Source organism: Penicillium longicatenatum (assembly GCF_028827895.1).
Source record: "Penicillium longicatenatum strain IBT 33135 chromosome Unknown contig_7_segment0_segment0, whole genome shotgun sequence".
NCBI classification, from domain to species: domain Eukaryota; kingdom Fungi; phylum Ascomycota; class Eurotiomycetes; order Eurotiales; family Aspergillaceae; genus Penicillium; species Penicillium longicatenatum.
This window is the reverse complement of record NW_026643124.1, coordinates 3,461,030-3,482,905: the sequence shown is the minus strand read 5'-3', so window position 1 is coordinate 3,482,905 and position 21,876 is coordinate 3,461,030. Positions and strand designations below refer to the sequence as shown.

The 21,876-nt window shown below is 50.7% G+C and overlaps 8 protein-coding genes across 8 annotated transcripts; 3 read left to right on the top strand and 5 right to left on the bottom strand.

Annotated features, from left to right (window-relative positions):
• Positions 1-1,026: 1,026 nt before the first annotated feature.
• N7484_011552 (putative Patatin family phospholipase) lies at positions 1,027-3,522 on the bottom strand (the record flags this gene model as incomplete). Its single annotated transcript, XM_057121939.1, has 3 exons — positions 1,027-2,263; positions 2,313-3,157; positions 3,253-3,522. The coding sequence occupies 3 exons, from the start codon at positions 3,520-3,522 to the stop codon at positions 1,027-1,029; spliced, it is 2,352 nt and encodes a 783-aa protein (XP_056967693.1).
• Positions 3,523-4,075: 553 nt separating this feature from the next.
• On the bottom strand, positions 4,076-5,084 carry N7484_011551 (uncharacterized protein; the record flags this gene model as incomplete). The annotated part of the gene is made up of 2 exons (XM_057121938.1): positions 4,076-4,781; positions 4,837-5,084. 2 exons carry the CDS (start codon positions 5,082-5,084, stop codon positions 4,076-4,078), a joined length of 954 nt encoding a protein of 317 aa, XP_056967692.1.
• Positions 5,085-5,358: 274 nt separating this feature from the next.
• On the bottom strand, positions 5,359-6,720 carry N7484_011550 (uncharacterized protein; the record flags this gene model as incomplete). Its single annotated transcript, XM_057121937.1, has 1 exon — positions 5,359-6,720. The coding sequence occupies one exon, from the start codon at positions 6,718-6,720 to the stop codon at positions 5,359-5,361; it is 1,362 nt and encodes a 453-aa protein (XP_056967691.1).
• A 487-nt stretch (positions 6,721-7,207) lies between these two features.
• Positions 7,208-10,881, top strand: N7484_011549 (proteasome regulatory particle base subunit RPN2; the record flags this gene model as incomplete). The annotated part of the gene is made up of 5 exons (XM_057121936.1): positions 7,208-7,369; positions 7,470-7,639; positions 7,701-8,224; positions 8,281-10,509; positions 10,564-10,881. The coding sequence occupies exons 1-5, from the start codon at positions 7,230-7,232 to the stop codon at positions 10,879-10,881; spliced, it is 3,381 nt and encodes a 1,126-aa protein (XP_056967690.1). The 5' UTR covers positions 7,208-7,229.
• Positions 10,882-11,676: 795 nt separating this feature from the next.
• On the top strand, positions 11,677-13,510 carry N7484_011548 (putative acyl-CoA dehydrogenase; the record flags this gene model as incomplete). Its single annotated transcript, XM_057121935.1, has 4 exons — positions 11,677-11,791; positions 11,856-11,867; positions 11,924-12,189; positions 12,275-13,510. The coding sequence occupies 4 exons, from the start codon at positions 11,677-11,679 to the stop codon at positions 13,508-13,510; spliced, it is 1,629 nt and encodes a 542-aa protein (XP_056967689.1).
• Positions 13,511-14,422: 912 nt separating this feature from the next.
• On the top strand, positions 14,423-17,711 carry spt5 (transcription elongation factor spt5; the record flags this gene model as incomplete). The annotated part of the gene is made up of 5 exons (XM_057121934.1): positions 14,423-14,521; positions 14,588-14,743; positions 14,806-16,274; positions 16,325-16,903; positions 16,961-17,711. 5 exons carry the CDS (start codon positions 14,423-14,425, stop codon positions 17,709-17,711), a joined length of 3,054 nt encoding a protein of 1,017 aa, XP_056967688.1.
• A 1,101-nt stretch (positions 17,712-18,812) lies between these two features.
• On the bottom strand, positions 18,813-20,691 carry gmdB (general amidase GmdB; the record flags this gene model as incomplete). Its single annotated transcript, XM_057121933.1, has 5 exons — positions 18,813-18,931; positions 18,978-19,065; positions 19,123-20,004; positions 20,057-20,332; positions 20,395-20,691. 5 exons carry the CDS (start codon positions 20,689-20,691, stop codon positions 18,813-18,815), a joined length of 1,662 nt encoding a protein of 553 aa, XP_056967687.1.
• A 515-nt stretch (positions 20,692-21,206) lies between these two features.
• Positions 21,207-21,852, bottom strand: N7484_011545 (DUF3237 domain-containing protein; the record flags this gene model as incomplete). Its single annotated transcript, XM_057121932.1, has 2 exons — positions 21,207-21,542; positions 21,598-21,852. 2 exons carry the CDS (start codon positions 21,850-21,852, stop codon positions 21,207-21,209), a joined length of 591 nt encoding a protein of 196 aa, XP_056967686.1.
• Positions 21,853-21,876: the final 24 nt, after the last annotated feature.

The following is a 21,876-nucleotide window of genomic DNA, read 5'->3' as shown; positions in this document are numbered from 1 at the left end:
ATTAAAAATGTAGAAAGACTGGAGGGGCAAGCCTTGTCTCATGATGAACTGTCAATTCAGTCACGATGCGTTGTTGTCAAGTATTTCCACGTTTCTCTGTAACGTCGTCGTCAGCCTTCAATCCTTTGGGGCTAGCGTGAGCGGGCCCTTGCAGTCTAAACCTCTCAAGATGCTTTTAGTCCCCAGAGTGGGTCCATGACTTCAGAGATCGACGGACGGTTGGGGACCTAGAGGGTTTCCAGTCCTTGCATCCTGCAGGTCAATTGACGACAAGAAGGATTCATAGAATGGCAGAAAAACGAGGCACACACGTGTTGCACCAGGGATGTCGCGTTATAGAATTTGAGTAATCACACCTGTTTTCTCCAACATGTGCTGTGTCAGATAGATTCCCAACCACAGTGCCGATGCTTTCTTTTCCTGGATTGCCGATCTCCACTCACGACCCTGTCTTGAGCCATTGCACAGGGTTAAACTTTTCTCTGGCAATACCCACGTTAATGTGTTCTCCCCGGAAGCTCGGCCCTCTGGTCAAAAAAAAAGCCTAGCCTTGTGACAGACAAAGGCGCCAAGGGCGGAAAACCTCGTACTGATGGCTGAAATTGTCATGACGATCTAGGCTAAACGAGATTATTATTCACTACTGTAAAGCCAGGTGTCTAAAAACCTTATTATGTACATTGTCAAGGCCTCTGTCATACTTTCAATGGCCGTGTGGGGGCTTTGATGTGAGCTCTGTCTAATCTCAAAATAATATCCCGAAAATACGAAACTGTCATCCGTTCTAGACAAAGGGCGAGATCTAAGCAGCGAGTCATAAATTGTGGTAATCATGGCGGTCATGCAAGAGGCGAGGTGATACGCAAGTGAAATTACTTGCCGTCCGAGTAGCTCGAGGCTAAGGGGAGCTATTGAACTTCTTTTTGGCATACACAACCAGGTTGCATGGAAAGAATCTGTAAGATTCTAGTGGTGACCCAATTATCTCCCGAAACGCGGCGGATTCGGGGAGTGAGCAAAAGAAGATCAGTGGTGCAGTTTGCGCGTAATGGAGTCAGGCGACGTCGGATGTGGTGTCGGCGTCATGCTCAGTAGGTGACGGGATGAAGGCGACAGGGCCATGGAAACCTCTCGAGCCGACGGTCCCAAGACCTGCTTGGGGGAAGCTTGTCGGCCTGAAGCAGACCGTTGTGACCTGCTAGAGAAAGATGATCGCCGGGATCGGGTGGGAGAATGCGTTCCATGAGTCAAACATTCTTCGTGGGACGATGCATCCCAAGAGTCTCGCGCCCGGAACTGCCGAGAATGACCAGAAAAGGAAAGACCAGGCTCCTCCTCTCCATCACTACCAGACCCAGTTGAGAATATCCCGCCGCCGAATGATATTGATGATCGGCGATGGTGGGCCTTTGGGCGAGGCGGCACGGAGATTAGATTATTAGACAGCGAATTTTGTGGGCTTTCAAGCGACACTGTGCTCCGTGCCTTTCGAAGCTCTCGTGTGCTTTGACCCCGTGATGCACCTCTTGATCGTTTTCTCTCAAGTTCATGACCATGGGAGCCCCTCCTGCGATTATGAAGACGTCCGCGATTGGCATTACTGTCTATCGATTCAGGCGAGTGTTGAAAGGAGCCTTGCAAACGCAGGTCAACTTGGCCCGGGCTGAAGGCTACACGGGCTCGCATTTGCTGTATAGCTTGATCAAGGGCAAGTTCAATAGCACAGTGGTTCCGAAGACGACTTAACCGAGGCCATGTCGCTCGCTCACCACTCAAACAAGCCTCGAGCATGAACTCTGTTGTCGGATTCTCCAATATCCGCGGGAAGTTGGACGAAATTAATTCGGGGTAGATGTTGATGTCACCACTGTACTTCTGGTTCACAATTGATGCGACTTTAGTCATGGAAGTCGGAAATATTCCAAGCTCTAACAAGACATTCATTCGGTGCAACACTTCGTCCTTTGCTAGGTGCGTCATTGTGTTCACCCACCGAGGAACGAACGACAACCCTTGTTGAAGCTCGTTGATTGGTCCGTCCTCCTTGGAGAGAAATGGCACGACATGGGGATTCACCTGTGACACAATGAAGTGGTTCACATTGAACATCTCAGATAAGCGTGTCATTGGAAGATCCCCGTCAACCGAACCATCAATGTATTGCCTGTGTAGGTCATTCCAAGGAACTGGAAGACCCGTAATGGGATCTTTCGCCATCAGAGTGTATGGCCTAAAGACGAACGGCACTGAACAGGATACCGCTCTGCATTCTCATCAGATAAATCATCCATGTTAAAGGGGTTAAAACTTACACAGCAGACCAGATCATGACGTTCGGAGCAGAGATATAGTTCAAAAGTCGCGGGAGCTCGTACATACCGGCACTTGACACGCAGATGTTCAAGATTCTGCGTGTCCGATTGTATGCCTCTTGAAAGGTGATGTCTCCCAGCCAAGCTCGCATGGTATTTGCCAAATGGGAGATATCCAGAAAAGAACCAAACTTCAAAAATCGTGCTGTTTTCTGGAAGATATTTTCTTCCCTTCCTGCTTCGTTAAAAACGTCAAATTTACCATGGGCATAGGTGTCAAGAAGCCCTGATAGTTCATCGTCCTTGCGAGTGCAAAAGACGGCACAGACGATACTGCCTGCAGATGCGCCTGAGATAATGCGAGGGATGAGATTGGCCTCGTATAATGCCTTGAGCACACCAATATGGTTCATTCCGAAGGTAGCACCTCCTGAAAAGAGCAACGCACTGCGACCAAATGCTTGCCTGGCTGCCAACAATTGATCCAAGATATACTTCAATTCCAGCCCATCGCAGCGATTATGTACCGACAAATCTACCAGGTTTGTGATTGTATCAAGCGCCGTGGTGATATATCGGTCAATCAAATCTTTTGTCCCAATATGCGAGTGACGATAAAGCGACGCGTTGCTCATCTTCCCCAGGTCCCGACTGAGCGCAGTCCGAACCAGAAACAACATCCGGCTCACATCGCAGCTGATGCGTGCCTCCTCCAGCTCCCGTAACCGTTCCTGCACCAACTGAGGGTGATATTCGGGGCATTCAAAAGTTTTCTTCCAACTGTTATTGTCTTCTAGCACGTCGAGCTCATTCGCGCAACTACACCATTCTTCGTACGACACTGCCTGCAATCCGAGCCTTGATTAGCACGGTGACGCAACAGATGCGACCGCCCGTCCCGTTACCGGGGCGCCACGCTTTGAATGAAAAGTGTACTGACATGTTTAATTTTCAAATAGAGCACCTGTTTCCGATCCTCAATATCTGCCTGTCGCTTCCGCTCGTCGGGCGAGGGTCCACCGCGGTAGGCGCCAAGGGTGTCGCCGGCCCAATTCCATGAATCCTTAACAATCGAAGAGACTGCTGGGATGGATATGGCCCTGCGCAGAGATCGAGGCGTCGAAGATATTCGATCCGACTCATGATTGGAGTAGCATTTTGAAGGGACTATTGTGGAGTCGCCCAATACCGATATCGAAGGCTTGTGCATCGGGAACGCGCCATTCGGGTCTATGACGCGGCTTGGAGTCTAAATGAAAGATATGAAATAATTTCAAAGAAAACAAAGTCATATATGGAAGCAAAAGGCGAAAAGCAAAGAGCAAAGATCAAGGGCGGTCTGAAGAACGTCACGGGGACCAATTGGTGTCCGCCCGATGACCCCAACTTTCCCCGGGGTGCCTAATGTGGGTTCCCCACGCTTAGATTAGGTTGCAACTACTACTGTACATGTAATGGATTTATCCGATTGAGGATCATGCATGATCCTCACTAAATGACTCAAAAATGACTATGATCTCACTGTCATCTGAACAAGGATGATGAATGAATCAATGAATCAATGATGTTCACATGCATGCATGTGAGAGCGGGACTCTAAGAACGCCACGGAGTATGGGAAATATGCAGGGAATCATACGTAGATCTTAACTCTGTACCGGGATCAAAAGTCATATAGAGTTCAGTTCCTTTAATATTGCATACAGGTAATAGACTGGAAGGATTCAAATCAGATCAAATCAAACTACCTTAGCTACAATACCTTATATTGTATAACCACGGAGCCATTCCCGCAATATCTGCCTCGCCTCTTGCTCCACTCCATCCTCTCGCCAAAAATGCCCCGCACCCTCAATCTCACACCCTCGGAACTGACTATGCGGCATGCGGCCGAACTCGGCTGACCATCTCCGCAATTTCCCCACGGATGTAAAGGTGTCATCATCCCCAAATAACACCAGTGTCCGATGAACACTCAGCTGGTCGGCTGGACGAGCGGGTCGGGCCTGAGCTGACCGGCCCCCCACATCTACCGAGAGAGTGGTAAACGCCGTCAAAAAAGAACTTACTGGGGGTAGTAGTGGTGACACAAGGAGATAAGAGATCAAGGTTGACGCGCGGAGTCCCTCGTCATCACGGTCCTCTAGCCTTGTTGCTACAGAACCTGGTATTGTTGCTGCAGCGATCTTCCTTGCCTCTCTGAAAATCCGGTCAAATACACAGCCGGTTCCAGGGCCAGGTCGAAATAGATCAATCATGACATCAAGGGTTGGGACATTGGAGGCAATCATAGACCCATAGGAGTATCCGCCGAGTATGAGATCGATATCTCGGTCGCCTTCTGCGCTAGAGCCCTGGGCAGATTCCAAAGCATTCAGGTAGTATAGCATGAACCCATAAAATGAAGTATAATCTCCCAGCTCGGGTTTGGCGGTCCAGCTAGTCGTTCCTTCGGACCCTCCAGCTCCCCTGAGGTGGTGTTAGCCTGTCCACCCTCCGCGTAGTTTCAGAGATAGGGCGTTACCGGAAGTTGAAAGTTCCCACGATAAAGCCTGCATGGTGGAGCTCCCCGCCGATAAAGCTGACCACGGGGTCGTCGTAGCTGCCACCCAGTGGTGCGTAGGGGTGGGCGAAGATAGCACCCTGGATGTGCCTGGGAGGTGCCGATTCTATATTTTGCAGGTGGCGGGGCAAATAAACACGGCATTCGAGTTGACGCCCGTCATGGATTGAGGGAATAGAAAAGGAAAATGTAGGCCGGTGAAGATGCATTATGAATAGGTAGATCCCTTTTTCACTTACTCTATCAAACGCTAGCAGAGTGCGTGATGAAGCATTGAAGCTTGGATGTCATGTTTTGAGTTGAAGATTCCTGTTCCGCCCGAATATATTGGTGAACACCGGATATTCATCGATGCAATCCTACACCCCAATCCTTGGAAGAATAAGTCAACGCTTCGTGCGAGCTAAGAAGCAAATAAACCTGATAGTTGAAAGATAATAAATATATGTGATTTATCGCTATATGCGTATTTATATCATGGCCTTATGATTCAAGAAGCCAGGCTGGATCGGGCTCGTCATCCTCAGACCTGGACGTTGTATCTGTATGATGGTCATCCCCATCCCCATCCTTTAATAAGTCTGCTGGTGGATCGGAATCCTCATTATTCAACGGGTCCCCAATGACTTCTGCATGTTCGTTCGTGGGTTCCTCGGGGGGATGTACTTGTTGAGAGGACGGCGACTCGGGCACAGGCAAGCCAAAGGCGGGAAGTAGCATTCCCCTTGCTTCTCGAAGAGCTTCTAGCTCTGCTGCAATGCAACAGACAAGGAGTTTCCAGTCCTTTTCCTCGGCATACTCCAAATGAGATTCCAGCCGCTGTGTGGTTTGCTCTAAATCATTCGAAACGGTGGCTGCCACATCTTCCTTGCTATCTCCAATCGGTGCGCCGTTTTCCGCTTGCACATCCAACTGCATGAAACGGCGCATATAGCCTCTGAGTCGCTTCTCAAAGCCAGCCACATCCCCCGTGGCTTGCTTCCAGACTCCACCTCCTTCCTCGAGTGCCAATATCTCTGCATCCACTTCTAGTTGCCTCTTGTGCAAATCCTCCTGTTCTTTCTTCCAAAGATCTTGGGCCATCTCAAGAGTACGGCGTTTGGGTTTCAATGAAAATAAGGTAGACTCGTTTGGCTGCCGCGAAAGGGGCTGAACCTGGGGATCGCGGAGGTAATTTCGGATGTCTGACTGTAGGATGGACAAGGATTCAGTATAAGAAGATAATTTAGCATCGACGGAGTTTTCGATGTCCTTGATCTCCATGACAAGGTGTCTGTGTTTGGCTTTCATCTCATATAGCCTGGTTTCCAGTTCATGGATGTCAGTCTCGAGGCCACGGGCCTCCTCTTGAAGCTCTTTAGCGCGCCGATTCCCTCGGTCATTCTGTATCACTGAGATGGCTTCTTCCAGACCTTTTCGCCTTGAGGTAAAACTTTGGATCTCATGGAGCGCATTGTCTCTCTCATCTGACTGAGATACGAGTATTTCTCGCTCTTCTTCTCGTAGCTTAAGTAAATCATATATCGACTGGAATATCCCTTCCCGTGCAGCTCTAAGTCCTATCTTCTGTGGTCGGGGTTGCCTTGCCGGAGTTGTGGAGGGGGATCGCGATCGGCCAGCTTTGGAGGAGGTCGGGGTGAAGCTCCCCTCGGAAGTATCGTCTGGTTGGGGCTGAGCAAGTCCAGAAAGAAGACCCTCACTTTGTGCGTCAATCAAGGTCTGAAGAGAGCGTTCGATGTGCTTGGATTGTCGCTCAATATAGAGAAGGGGGTCGTGGTGGTATGTGGAAGCTGCTGCAGGTACCGGCGGCAGCCGTTTATCGCGAAACGGGAGTAGAATGGACATGATGATCAAAAAGAACAGAGGCTTGACTTTTTGCAAAGAAATCTTCTAAGGAGAAAAACCCGGCACTTGCAAGGGGGGGGGGGAAATGAAGGGAATTTAAATATCAGCCATGATCATCATTTACTAGAAGTATAGATGGAGCACCAGACCTTGTTCGCGGCCAGCTGATGCCCGAAGCACGTGACATTACAGTCAGCTCCGTTGACGTTGTCGGGTCTCGCGCCTGCAAAGCTTCCGCTGTCTGCTCCCAGCTTCCATTCGTACCTTCACTTCATTCCATCGTGTCTTTCCCCCTATCTTGATCTCTTTTCCTCTTGCCATCATATTGCTTGGGGTTTTTAAATTATCGCACTTCACCGAATTTCATCTGTGTTTTGGGGCTCGCTCGCTGTTCTGCCCCCCAAGCTCCCTCTCGGGTGACATTGCTTCGTCACATCGACAACAGCATCATTATCGGAGCCTGAGCTTCATATAACACACCTAGGCTCCCGCTGTCTCACACAATCAAAATGGTCGGAGTTATTTCGGCCGCCGGTCTGGTTGGCTTCCTCTCCGAGCCAGACCCTGAGCTCAAGGTGTATGCCTTGAAGTCATTAGATTCGCAGATCGACCTGCTTTGGACCGAGGTCGTGAACGCAGTTCCTGAGATGTAAGTTGCTAGCATGGGCTGAATTATCCCCTCGATTGTGATCGATGCGACCTTCTCTGTCCGGGTCCTCGTTCTACAGACGCTGATGACATCTATCCAGTGAGGCCCTATACGAAGATGAATCTTTCCCGGAACGTGAACTCGCTGCTCTGGTTGCCTCAAAGGTGTACTATCATCTCCAGGAATATAATGAGAGCATGGTTCTTGCTCTGGGTGCTGGCAAGCTGTTTAAGCTTGACAACGGTGGCGAGTACGAGGAGACTATCATCGGTAAGACAATCGCGAACCATTGTATCCGCATCTGGGTAGCTAACAAAGATATAACTTTCAGCTAAATGCGTCGATACCTTCATCTCTCTATCTGCCGCTCAGAACCCGAGCGCCGGTGACCACCCTGCCCACCTCAACCAGTCTTTTCCTGCATCTGCCGAAGGCGCCACAAGCACATCAGCAAGCCTGACCTCTCCGATCACACCATTCACAAAGTCTGCGCTGCCTTCTAAGTCCTTGCTATCGCGCCAAGAGGTCCCCGGCATCGACATCGCTCACCCTGGAGGCGAGGACATCAGCATCCAACATGAGGACACCCCTCTTATCTTGAAGCGTGGTGTCCAAGGCCAATTACAGGCTGTTATTGAGCGATTGTTCGAGGAGTGCTTCCGCCAGAAGCGTTATCGTCAGGTTATTGGAATCGCCATCGAGGCAAGGAGCTTGGATGTTCTCCGCATGTCTATTATTCGTGCCAGTGAGGATGAGAAGAAGCAACAAGGCGAATCCCGTCAGAGCGAGGAGCTCATGGAGTACGTGCTTGATATTTGCATGGGCATTGTCCAAGAGCGGGCGTTCCGTAACGAGGTTTGTCCAAAAAATCCCTTGAAAACCAAACAGTTCTGACAGGTTTTTTCATATAGATCTTGAAACTCATTCTCGAGCTACTCAACGAGATCCCTGCACCCGATTATTTCTCCATCGCGAAATGTGTCGTCTATCTTAATGAACACTCAATGGCATCCGTTATTCTCCGCCAGCTTGTCGAGAAGGGCGACTCGCGGTCCTTGGCTGTTGCTTATCAGATTTCTTTCGACCTTTATGACAACAGTACCCAGGAGTTCCTCCAGAAGGTTCGCCAAGAGATCGCCGAGCTTGTTCCAGAAAACGAGGCCGACAAGGAGAACGCAGAGGCCAACGAGTCAGACCCGTTGCTCGAAGACCAGTCTATCTCTATCTCCCGGCAATCAAACGAAGACGATTCTGATGAGCTGCGTAGTGCATTTAAGAATGTTCTTGCTATCCTTGATGGCATTAAGACCATTCAGTTGAATCTGGAGTTCCTCTACCGGAATAACAAAGCCGATATCGCCATATTGAATAAGATTCGTGATAGCCTCGAGGCTCGGAATTCTATTTTCCACACTGCAGTTACTCTCTCGAATGCTTTCATGCACGCCGGCACTACCCATGACAAGTTCTTCCGTGATAATCTGGAATGGCTGGGCAAGGCTGTTAACTGGTCCAAGTTCACTGCGACCGCTGCCTTGGGTGTTATTCACCGTGGCAACTTGAGCCAGGGCCAGAAGCTTTTGCAGCCCTACCTGCCCCGCGAGCACATTGCTGGTGTTGGTGGTTCTGGCTCCGTCTACAGCCAGGGTGGTTCTCTTTACGCCTTCGGCCTTATTTACGCTAACCACGGTGGTATGGCCGTGGACCTCATTCGTGACCACTTCAAGAAGGCCACCGAGGAGGTTGTTCAGCACGGTGGCGCTCTAGGTCTGGGTGTGGCAGGTATGGCCACTGGTGACGAGGGTATTTATGAAGATCTTCGAAATGTTCTCTACACAGACTCTGCTCTCAACGGCGAGGCAGTCGGCCTTGCCATGGGTCTTGTCATGCTGGGAACTGGCAACATGAAGGCGCTGGAGGATATGATTCAGTACGCTCACGACACCCAACATGAGAAGATCGTCCGCGGTCTAGCCATGGGTATGGCTTTGATCATGTATGGTCGTCAAGAAGCTGCGGATGAGCTGATTAACGGTCTCCTTGGGGATCCTGACCCAACTCTTCGCTACGGTGGTATCATGACCATTGCTCTGGCGTACTGTGGCAGCGGCAGCAACAAGGCTGTTCGCAAGCTGCTCCACGTTGCCGTCAGCGATGTCAATGATGATGTTCGACGAGTGGCGGTCATGAGCTTGGGTTTCATTCTGTTCCGCAAGCACCAGAGTGTTCCTCGTATGGTCGAGCTGCTCTCCGAGTCGTACAACCCTCACGTCCGCTACGGTGCTGCCATGGCGCTTGGTATTTCGTGTGCGGGCACTGGACTGGACGAGGCCATCGATCTTTTGGAGCCTATGCTTAAGGATTCCACCGACTTTGTCCGCCAGGGTGCTTTGATCTCTTTGGCTATGGTTCTTGTCCAGCAGAACGAGGCGATGAACCCTCGCGTTACCAGCTTGCGCAAGGCTATGATGAAGATGATGGGTGACCGTCATGAGGATGCCATGGCCAAGTTTGGATGCGCCGTGGCCCTTGGTATCATTGATGCTGGTGGTCGCAACTGTACCATTAGCCTTCAGACTCAGACCGGCAACTTGAACATGCCCGGTATTGTCGGTGCCGCTGTCTTTGTGCAGTACTGGTACTGGTTCCCTCTCACCCACTTCCTGTCGCTCAGTTTCACTCCGACCTCTGTGATTGGTGTGGACCAAAAGCTGGAAGTGCCAAACTTCAAGTTCCACAGCAACACTCGCCCCAGCCTGTTCGACTACCCCCCAGAGCAGCAGGTGAAGACAGAAGAGGCTCCGGAGAAGGTCAAGACGGCAGTACTCTCTACCACTGCTCAGGCCAAGCGTCGGGCACAGCGTCGGGAGAAGCAGGCCCGCCGCGAAAGCATGGACATTGACCAAACGCCTACCACCCCTAAGGTGTCAGACCAGCTGCCCGAGAAGATGGATACAGATGAGAGTGTCCCCAAGGAGGGAGACGAGGGCAAAGATGGAGAGAAGAGCACTGGAGAAGGTCAGAAGAAGAAGGCGGAGCGGGAGAAGGTTGGTTATGAGCTGGACAACATGTCAAGAGCACTACCCGCACAGCTCAAATATCTCACTTTCCCCGACCCGCGGTATGAGCCAGTTAAGCGCGTACGTTGTATCTCCCCCGATCCATTTAGTGCCCATACTGACTTATCTTTACAGCCTACCGGTGGCGTCGTTGTTGTCCTTGACAAGCAGCCTAATGAACCTCGTGATATTGTTGAGCTAAAGGCTAGCAAAGAACAACGGCAACCCGCTCCCCCTGCCGAGACTCTTCAGGATCGCCTTCAGGCCGCCATTGGCAACGCCGCTCTGCAGACCCCTCAACGGGCTTCTGCTCGAGCTGCCATGTCCGATACTCCAGCTGGCGCTGCGGCCGCCGCGGGTGTCTTGACCGCTGTCGATGAGGATGAGGAGGGTGTGGAAGACGCTCCTCTTCCGGACGAGTTCACATACGAGTCGGACGGAGAGGATGAGTAGACGGTTTTCGCAACACAACCCTTTGACGTTGGATGTATTACTAGAGTTATCGGGCTTTCTCGATCCTGATATAGGAGTGCGGTTTTTTCCGCCTGTGATATGAAGTGAAGCTTTTTACATTTGTTAAATTGGAAATCCGTAATCATTCGAAAGGTAAAACTGATGTAAGAATTTGGGCAGTGTCAGGCACCTTCCACTGGCCATGATCGACCCCAGTTGGAACCAGGCTTTGATGTCTTGATTTCTCCCATACCTGTCCCGGTATCTGTCCTATGAACGTGGACGATCATGAATTAAATTGGGAAGATCGGGAGCTTAGTCCTAGAGTAAAGGTAGTATCTTACACAGGGCTCCATCTAAAATCCAGTCACAAATTCGAGATCATCGCTACAACATGGGAGACCGCTGTCTTCACATGCGCAGGAGATTAGATAAGCCTCTCGCCTCGGCATTTCTGTCGCGATGACGCACATTGAGCCAATCATGCGGCGAACATACGGCGATGACCGATCTGATCAGCGGCCTCGGAATTGCAGCTGAAGTAAATCATACCGACACAGGCACAAGTGATTACTCCGAGGCTCCCAAAGAAGAAAGTGGACGTGAAAACGGGGTTCCTAGATTTAGTGCTGTCCCCGGACCTATATAGCGCGCGTGCTCCAACTACCCCGGACTTGATCCATTTTTATTTTCGCCCCTGGGAAATCTTTCTCTTTCACCTGATCGCCTTACCATACATTTCCTCACCTCCATTTATCACCCTATCTCTTTCTATTCTCCTGTTAACCCTCCATAATGTCAAAAACTTTTACCAAGGACGACGTGGCGTCGCATAGCAAGGGCGACAGCCTGTATATTGTGATCGATGAGGACGTCTACGATGTCACTAAGTTTCAAGATGAGCACCCTGGTATGTCTTCCACTCACATGATGATCATCAAAAAAGTATGTGCTAACGGGATATATGCGAACAGGCGGCAAGAAAAGTACGTCATACTCTCCGGGCCGATGTCCGAGAAATTTAATATTGACATTTACGCAGTACTTCAGCGAGTGGCCGGGAAGGATGCCTCGAAACAGTTCTGGAAGTACCACAATGAGGGGATCCTAAAGAAGTACAAGGCTCAACTTCAAATTGGTTCGTTGGATACCAAGGCCGCACCAACACCGGCGCCTGCCGCCCCAGCCCCCAAAGCCGAGCCGAAGCCGCAAGCTGCTTCGGGCGATGTGAAGCCCCCAGCCACTGCGGAGCCACAGGATCCTTTTGGCGAGTTGATTCCTTTTGCCGACCCTTCATGGTACCAGGGTGTAAGTCTTTATTTGATTATCAGAGCCAAACGTCAACAGTCAGCTATATGATCCAGATACTGACATTTTCGGCGTGTGATCGCAGTACTCCTCTCCCTACTTCAATGAGACCCACGCTGCTCTTCGCGAGGAGATTCGCCAATGGGTTGACACAGAGATCGAGCCTTATGTCACCGAGTGGGATGAGGGCAAGGAGGTCCCCGCCCATATCTACAAGCAGATGGGCGAACGAGGCTACTTGGCCGGTCTGCTGGGTGTCAAATACCCCGAGCAGTACACCCAATACCGTGTGAAGGCTGTGGCACCGGACCGCTGGGACTTGTTCCACGAGATGCTGCTGACTGATGAGCTGTCGCGCGCCGGCAGCGGTGGTCTCGTATGGAATCTGGTCGGTGGGTACGGTATTGGTTGCCCACCCCTCGTGAAATTTGGAAAGAAGGAACTGGTGGACCGTATTCTCCCCGGCATTCTGGCAGGTGACAAGCGTATTTGCTTGGCCATCACTGAGCCCGATGCCGGTAGTGATGTTGCGAGCCTTGGTTGTGAGGCGAAGCTTAGCGAGGATGGCAAGCATTACATTGTTAACGGCGAGAAGAAGTGGATTACCAACGGTGTTTGGGCCGACTACTTCACCACCGCTGTGCGGACGGGTAAGCCTGGTATGAACGGTCTCAGCGTTCTGCTCATTGAGCGCGAGGCCGGTGGTGTCAGCACCCGCCGCATGGACTGCCAGGGTGTCCTGAGTAGTGGTACCACTTATGTTACCTTTGAGGACGTCAAAGTGCCCGTGGAGAATCTGATCGGCAAGGAGAACCAGGGTTTCAAGGTCATCATGACTAACTTCAACCATGAGCGTATCGGTATCGTCATCCAGTGTGTCCGCTTTGCCCGAGTTTGCTATGAAGAGTCCGTCAAGTACGCCCACAAGCGCAAGACTTTCGGCAAACGCCTGATTGACCACCCCGTCATCCGCATGAAGCTCGCCCATATGGCTCGCCAGATTGAGGCCACCTATAACTGGTTGGAGAATATCATCTTCCAGTGCCAGTGCATGGAAGAGACCGAGGCGATGTTGAAGCTGGGTGGTGCCATTGCCGGCCTAAAGGCGCAGTCTACCCAGACTTTCGAATTCTGTGCCCGCGAGGCCAGTCAGATCTTTGGTGGTCTGAGCTACAGCCGGGGTGGCCAAGGTGGCAAGATCGAGAGACTATACCGCGACGTGCGCGCCTACGCTATCCCTGGTGGAAGTGAGGAGATCATGCTGGATCTAAGCATGCGCCAGAGCTTGCGTGTGCATGAGATGTTTGGTATGAAGCTATAAGGGCTGTGGATCTTAGAAGGACTAGACCCAGTTGAGTCCTCTTTGGCTACCACCCGCGTGCCTCAGTTTAGCTTTGCAGGCTTTTCTCTTTGCTGTTTTACCTTTTCGATTAGATATCCCGTCCGGTGTGACGCATTTCCTTACGATCTTGTCTTGTATGATATAACATCGACTGTGCATATTTGCTTTGGATTGAACTACTAGAAGAAGAATTCTAAGAATGAATCATTTCAATCATTCAAACCTAAACTTATGGTCATTCTGAATATAATAGATAAAGATACATGGTATCGCCTCCGGGGCCAAATCAGCAAGTTAGTATAGAAGGATGGCATCGATCAATGACCTTATGCTTGCAGGTCTTCCACTGGAGTCCAATTGACTCTTGTATTGATTCTGATAATGTAAACATAATTTCACAACGTTTCCATGGTTGTTAGAATTGTTATTCCAGGCTAGGATTAATGCGCATGGTGGTAAACAGTGTTCGGGTAGGCATAGCGACATACCGCGCAGCTTCTGACCTTGACTTTCGGGCGCGACCTGCTTGACCTCAAGAATAGCTCAACCCCCTCTCTCTCACCTGACACAGCCAGCGTCTCTGGGTATTAAAATATCTCAACCCCCAGATCGCTGTGTCTCAATTCCTTCCAGCTTACCTTTATCCTTTGATGCAACCGGGATTGTGGCCGGTATTCCTCTAAAGTCCCGTCGCTCGGTGACTGCCCGCAAAGCCGGAACATTCTCCTTGCGCTCCTGGTGCTCTTCTCGACTTTGATACTCTCAAATATTTTACTACGAAAACAACCCCGTTTTGACTTTCCGCTCGCCACGACCTAGTCGATTTTCTGAGTTGCAGTCGTGTCATTACTCCGAATCCCACTTCCTTGAACTCGATACCTACCATACATAATGTCGTCGAACCTTTTGAACCATGATTTTGGCTCCGAGGACGAGGACGATGATTTCAACCCCGTCGCTGCAGATGATTCTGATGCTGAACAATCTAAGGTCAGTAGCTCTCACCCTGCAGACGATAAATGTGAACGTGGTACTGATAAAACCTACAATGAATAGCCGGTAAAGACTGTTCGAATCAGCGAAAATGCCGCGAACGACGATGACGAGGATGAAGCTCAAAATGGCGACGATGACGATGAAGGCGCCGAGGAAAATGGAGACGATGACGATGAAGAAGGAGAGGAAGAAGAGGAAGAGGAAGAAGAGGCAGTGGTTAGTACTCTAGTGGGCCTCACAACTATGAAAGCCTTTTCCTAACAGATACTTTTTATTAGGGTCGCCCGCGCAAGCGCAGAAGAGGCGGTGTCTCTTCTTTCTTTGAAGAAGAGGCTGGTGTTGACGAAGAGGAGGATGAAGCCGAAGAAGATGAGGATGAGCTTGCCGATTTCGGCACAGAAATGCACCCCGACGATCTCGATGCATTGCCCGTCGGTGCTGAGACAGATGACCGCCGCCACAGACAACTCGATCGTCAGCGTGAACTTGACGCGACAATGGATGCTGAGAAGCAGGCGCAGATGCTGAAGGAACGTTATGGCCGAAACCGTGCCGCCGCAACGGATGCCCTTGTGGTCCCCAAGCGACTGCTTCTTCCTAGTGTCGAGGACCCCAGCATTTGGGGAGGTCGCTGCAAGCCTGGCAAAGAAAGGGAGGTTGTCTACTCCATTCAGAAGCGCATTGAAGAACGCCCTCCTGGCTCTCGTAACCCGATTCGAATCATTTCGGCCTTTGAGCGTGGAAACATTATGCAGGGTTGGTTCTACTGTGAAGCACGCAGACAAGCCGATGTCACCGAAGGCCTGGAAGCTATCAACTTCTATTATCCCTCACAGAAATTGACGTTGGTTCCCGTTAAGGAGATGCCCGATCTTCTCCGAGTCCAAAAGTCAGAGGAGCTTAACCCTGGTGGATGGGTTCGAATTAAGCGGGGCAAGTACCATGATGATCTGGCCCAGATTGAGGAGGTTGAGACCAACGGTCTTAATGTGACTGTACGACTTGTCCCTCGACTGGATTACGGTATGAACGATGATGCCGCTGCGATTGTCGATCCCAAGCGCAAACGCGGCGCTGCAAGTGCCGTCCGGGCCCCACAACGCTTGTTCAGCGAGTCGGAGGCCAAGAAGAAGCACGCAAAATACCTCTCGTCCACCTCAGGATTGGGTGGTAAGTCATGGAATTACCTCAATGACAACTACATTGATGGTTTTCTCATCAAGGACATGCGAGTCCAGCACTTGATTGTTAAGAATGTAAATCCTCGACTTGAGGAGGTGGCCATGTTTGCACGTGGAGGAGAAGATGGCACTGCAAACCTCGACCTGGCGTCTTTGGCCGAAACATTGAAGAATACGACTGCCGAAGATTCATACCAACCCGGTGACCCTGTGGAGGTGTATCGTGGCGAACAGCAGGGCTTGATTGGCCGCACAGTCTCAACCCGGGGCGACATTGTCTCATTACAAGTCACCGAGGGAGATCTGGCCGGTCAGACAATCGATGCTCCCGTCCGAACTCTTCGCAAGCGTTTCAGAGAAGGTGATCATGTAAAGGTGATCGGAGGCAGTCGTTATCAGAACGAATTGGGTATGGTGGTCCAAGTCAAAGATGACACCGTCACCCTGCTCAGTGATATGAGCATGCAAGAGATTACTGTTTTCAGCAAGGACCTTCGCATTTCTGCTGAGATGGCCGCTGATGGCCAACTTGGTATTTATGATGTTCACGACCTTGTCCAGCTTGAGTATGTCCAATTCCTATACTCTATCCTACGATTATCTAACATTGTTGCAGTGCTGCCACCGTGGCTTGCGTTATCAAGGTTGATCGTGAATCTCTTCGCGTGATTGATCAGAATGGCTCTGTTCGCAATGTTCTCCCCACCCAGATTGCTAATAAGCTCACCCCTCGCCGAGATGCTGTGGCAACAGACCGCAATGGCGCAGAAATTCGACACGGAGACACCGTCCGTGAAGTTTATGGAGAGCAGAGAAATGGTGCTATTCGCCATATTTACCGCTCTTTCCTCTTCTTGCACAACAAGGCTCAGGCCGAAAATGCTGGCATTTCCGTGGTGCGAACAACAAACGTTGTCACTGTCTCTGCCCGTGGTGTCCGTCCTACCGGACCGGATCTAAGCAAGATGAACCCTGCTATGGCGATGCAAATGCCGGGCGCAGGCCGAGGTGGTGCAATGCCGCCGCCCCAGCGTGGTCGCGACAGGCTGATCGGTAAGACCGTGACCGTCCGCAAGGGTCGCTACAAGGGTCTAGTCGGTATTGTCCGGGACTCCGATGATAGCACCGCCCAGGTTGAGCTTTACACCTCCAACAAGCCTGTCCTTATACAAAGGGATATCTTAACCCCGAAGGAGTGAGTCATACTATCTGACCCCGAACCACTAATACATAGCTTGCTAACGTTTTATAGCCCCATTTCTAAGCAGCCATTGGACGTAGGCCGTGGAAGAGGATCGCGTGTCCCACATGGAGGCGCTCCTCAGGGCCGTGACGGATGGCAAGGTGGGCGTACTCCAATGGCTTCTGCCGATTCTTCCAGGACCCCGGCTTGGGGCGGCGCATCGTCCGCTCGCACTCCCGCTTGGTCTGGCATGGGTGGTTCCCGTACGCCTGCCTGGAAGAACGATGGAAACCGGACTGCATACGGAGACGGAAGCCGCACCGCCTACGGTGGTATGGGTAACAGAACTCCAGCATGGAACTCCGGATCCCGTACTCCCTATGGTGACACTGGCTCCAGCTCTGGTTATGACGCCTTTGCCTCTGGATCTCGTACACCAGCTTGGGGCAACGCAGGCGCCGGAAACCGCACCCCGGCCTGGGGCGGAGCTGGCCTGTCCAATAGCCGAGACCAGCGGGACTACGATGACGCTCCCACACCCGGTGGTTACTCCGCTCCAACCCCGGGAGCCTATGCTGCTCCCACTCCTGGTGCATCCGCCCCAACTCCAGGCGGTTGGGCCGACAATGCTCCCACTCCTGGTGGAGCTTTCAGCGCTCCTACTCCAGGTGATATACCCAAGCGTGGCTACGAAGCTCCAACTCCTGCTGCGTACGATGCACCAACGCCAGCCATGGGAGGTGTAGCTGCTACGCCTGGTGCAGGCTACGGCGACGACGACGCTGGTCCACGTTATGATGACGGCACACCCAGTCCGTAAACCCTACTTTTTATCATGTTCTTTCACACTCAATACCTCCCAACACTCCAAAAAGCGTGTCAGCTCCATATATCTCGGATGGAACTCGGTCAGCTTCGCATATGTATTCTACTTTGAACCGAATGTAATTTCTTCAGAACAGCAATGAAACTTTCAACTGTTGAGTACGGCATTCCAAGTAAATAATGATCAAGGCTCTCCGTCCAGCTTCCTCGGCCAGTGATGATTCAGATGTCCCAGGTCACCCAGATACTATTTCCTATCCCACATGGCACGTATTCATCAGGTACAACGTAATCGATTAACCATGACAGTCTGTTTACTCAAAACCCACAATGACGATTCAACCTTGTTTCCACCACGTCAAAGGCATGGTCAGGTTCAAATCACTCTCAGCAGTGGCCGCATCCAAATGGTCCAATATTGCAGCTAGAGTTCAAATTGTATAAAAAAAAATCCATAATCGGCAAATAACCTTGCAAAATGTCCATATGATATTACTATAAGCTTGGTCCTTCATCGAAGCCAAGTCTCAATAGATTTGTATGTGCGAGCATGTTACATGATACACCCGAAGCCGAGGATCTAGCTTTGTGACCTTTGCAGATCCAAAGTCAGTGGACAGCCATCGTGGAAATGAAAGGTCCAGTGTAAGAGTGGCGGATTCAATGTTCATTAGGCTTCGAAGAATCGGTTGTGGTTAACAGGACTGACTTGATGAAGTACATCCATGATCCGGCAGATACAGTAGATGCTCAAAAAGTCATATAGACAGTAGATGTGTGCGCCGCTATAGTAGGACTTGTCTTTCTGATGTTATGTCTCACTAACATCGATCAAGCTTCTTGAACGAACCACATTGATGGGTCTTCGTGTTGAAGTCCAACGGAAGAACAATGGAGATGTACTTGTCTAGCAGTAGACAAGGTCGGGCTAATACGAGGCTTTAAAGGATTTTTCATGCACTCAGCACACTGCGAAGTAAATCGAGAGGAACAACGGAAAGGCATGCTGAGATTACAATTTTGATGGAGAAGTCGGCGATAATGATGATATTCTAGTTAGAAGGGCAAAATGTATGTACATGCACTATTATTCAAATCATTCCAATCGAATAGCTTGATCAATAATTTCTGCAGCCCAGAGACATTTCTCGTCCTGAAAACGTGGCGTAATGATTTGAATGGCGCACGGTGCACCATCAACTTCATCTGGGTTATCTGTCGTCCATTAGTCAAGATCATTTAAGAAATTGCGTTCACGTACAATTTGGCTGAACTTTGTCATCTGTTTCCATTGGCTCGGGGTCCAACTCCTTCGACGCCTTTCCATACGGAATGATACAAGCGGGATACTGTGTATTCCAAGGTCAGTCACCATATTTCATAACCAAATTTCACGTTGAACTTACATCCAACACATTCCACATCACTGTATATGGTGGCCATCCGTAGGTATCATGCGCAACCGCGGTATTCTGTGCCCCCGGGGCTAATACTACATCGAGCTTCTGATCAACCCAGACCTGACGCCAAGCATTATTGACTCGGTGACGGGCTTCATGCAGCTTCTGGATCTTGCCAAAGGTGTCCAGTTCCATATCGACTGGGAATGGACCAGTGAACATGGGGGAATCAAACCTGGCCACCGATGTCACAAGCGGTTCTCCACTGGACTTGATATTATCCTCTGAGGGACCATAAATAAAGTATTGAAAGGCCAGACGAGACGCATAGGCGACCGAAAGCTCGTCATTGTTGCTCTCAAGGTAAACAATGCGATGACCGGCTCGAGTCAGCTTATCAATGGTTTGATTCAGAGCTCGCTTGACGGGAGGATGAAGCGGGAACTGCTTATCCTCGGCAAGCACTCCAATCGTCAGACTTCCATTATTCTCGGTGGTTGCACGCGGACTATTATTCCATGGTGCAGCAAAAGCCGAAGAGTCGTATTCCCAAGCTTCACCCTCACCAAGGACAGTCTTCATGAATAACTGCAGATCGGCAATACTGTGACCTAATGGACCAGCAGCAGGTATCAGACCCGGTAGGCCTTCCATTGCGCCTGAGACTTGTCCTCCAAATGGAATACGCTGAGCTGTCGGCTTGAACCCATATACGCCGCAGCATAGAGCCGGGATGCGAATCGATCCTGCGATATCGGTACCGACACCCAAGATTGATCCCCGAAACCCCACGAGGGAACCCTCGCCGCCGCTGGACCCGCCGGCAGTGAGGGACGTGTTGTGAGGATTAAGGGTACGGCCGAAGATGTTATTTTCGGAGTCTCCAGTCTGAAACTCATTAGCCCGGCCATTCGAACGAATGATTACAAAAGTCACTTACCATCATTGTCTGCGGGATGTTAGTTTTGACATACAGAACCGCTCCTAGCTGTAACAGCATTGCGACAAGCGCGGAATTCTTTGACGCCGGATCATTCTTCAGAAAGGAGACGTATCCCACAGTTGACTGCAATCCCTCAATACAGAAACTATCTTTCATACTAATAGGTAGACCATGGAGCGGACCGATAGGCTTTTTCTCTCGCTCAAGGTACTCGTCCAAGAACCGCGCCCGATCCAGGGCCTGTGGAAAGCACGTCTCAGTGAGGCATGATGTCTGAACCAGAGTTAGAGCCTCAATTATCGAAGGTAATGTGTTCACGAGGGGAATTGACTAACCAGCTGCTGCGCAATCGCAGCCCGTTTACACAACGCCGTCGTCAGGGCCAAGGAACTGATATGGCCCGAGGCGAGTTTCGCCAGCAATTGAGTGGCAGTATAATTCTCCGTGAGATCCAATTCGAGCTCAGAAAGTATGCCACTTCGACGGGGAATATCGCATGCCAATAAGTGCGGGGGTGCGTCCAAAAGATCAGCGCTCAACGTCCACTCGCCTGGGATTTTCTGCTGGCATTCGGCGCGCTTGCGAGCGACCAGCTCTTGCCACTCGGGGATCTGGGTTGTTTCGTTCGTCATGGCAATTCGTGGGTTGTTGACTACAAATCTCGGATTCGACGATGTTTATATACATGACTGCGATAACGGCTTTCGGGATGTCCGCCTCCAAGACCCGGTGGCCCACTTTCGCATGGATCGATACGACAGTGCGTCCACTTGCCTAATCGGTGTAGCTCTTGGATCGGCTATAGCCTACATTTGGGTTATTTTAAGCCACCCCGAGATCGCTGCATCGAATTGTCAGATTTATCGGGTACAAAGTGCCGGTCTCGAGGCATGTCATTCTCTAACCACCTCAAATTTATGGCTACCACATATCTGACCAGCATCGGGGAGTATGATAGGGTGAGGGGGTAGGTACGCGGGCAAGTACCTCGGCACGTACTTCTAGGATTCTACTCCCAACTACGAGTGCAGCGTCTTGCGTTATAAGTGATCAATTATCAATTTATCACTGCGTTGTTCAATCAAATCTGCCTTCATGAATCTATTCGGTAATCGAAAAGCTATCTATCTGCCGCCACCTCGGCAATCTATGCTTTTGCCCTTACATCTTCCGGCTTGATACCCGGAAAATTCGTGAGATGATACGCATCGATCCAAATCTTTTCTCCTTCGCAAACCATGACGCCAAGACAGACCAATCCATTCAACCAGTTGTATGGACCCGGTCCCGCCTCGATCCGAAGATGCGAAAAGAACTCCACATCGTCCTGTGATACTGTCGGTGGCGGCATCATCATCGGATCGCTATCGACCTGCTTTGCGTAGCTTGTACCTGGTCCAGGACGGTAGAGACCGTGGGCACGGATGTATAGATGATGATTATCGGTAGTTCGGACAGTATAGCGGGCATCAAGGGTCATAGACTGTCATTGTCATCAGATCAATTTATGAATCACGAATGATGTTTTGGAGACTTACATGTGTCCCTTTCACCACAGTTGCCCAGTCTGCTCCTCCAAGAGGCAAAATAGAGCCCTCGATCCCGGGGCCTTTCACGCTGCCTCGTAGGATATTGGCAATGCTGCGAATGACACCGGCATCATGTGGAGCCCCGATATCGATCTCTTCTTTGGCAATGTCGCATTCTAGTCGATAGAGATGCGAGAGAGATGGTAGGCGCATTTGCGGACCATCAGGAAACAGGCCGTTCCCCGGGGATGGAAGCGAAGACATGATAGCAAGTGTAATTAAGCGACT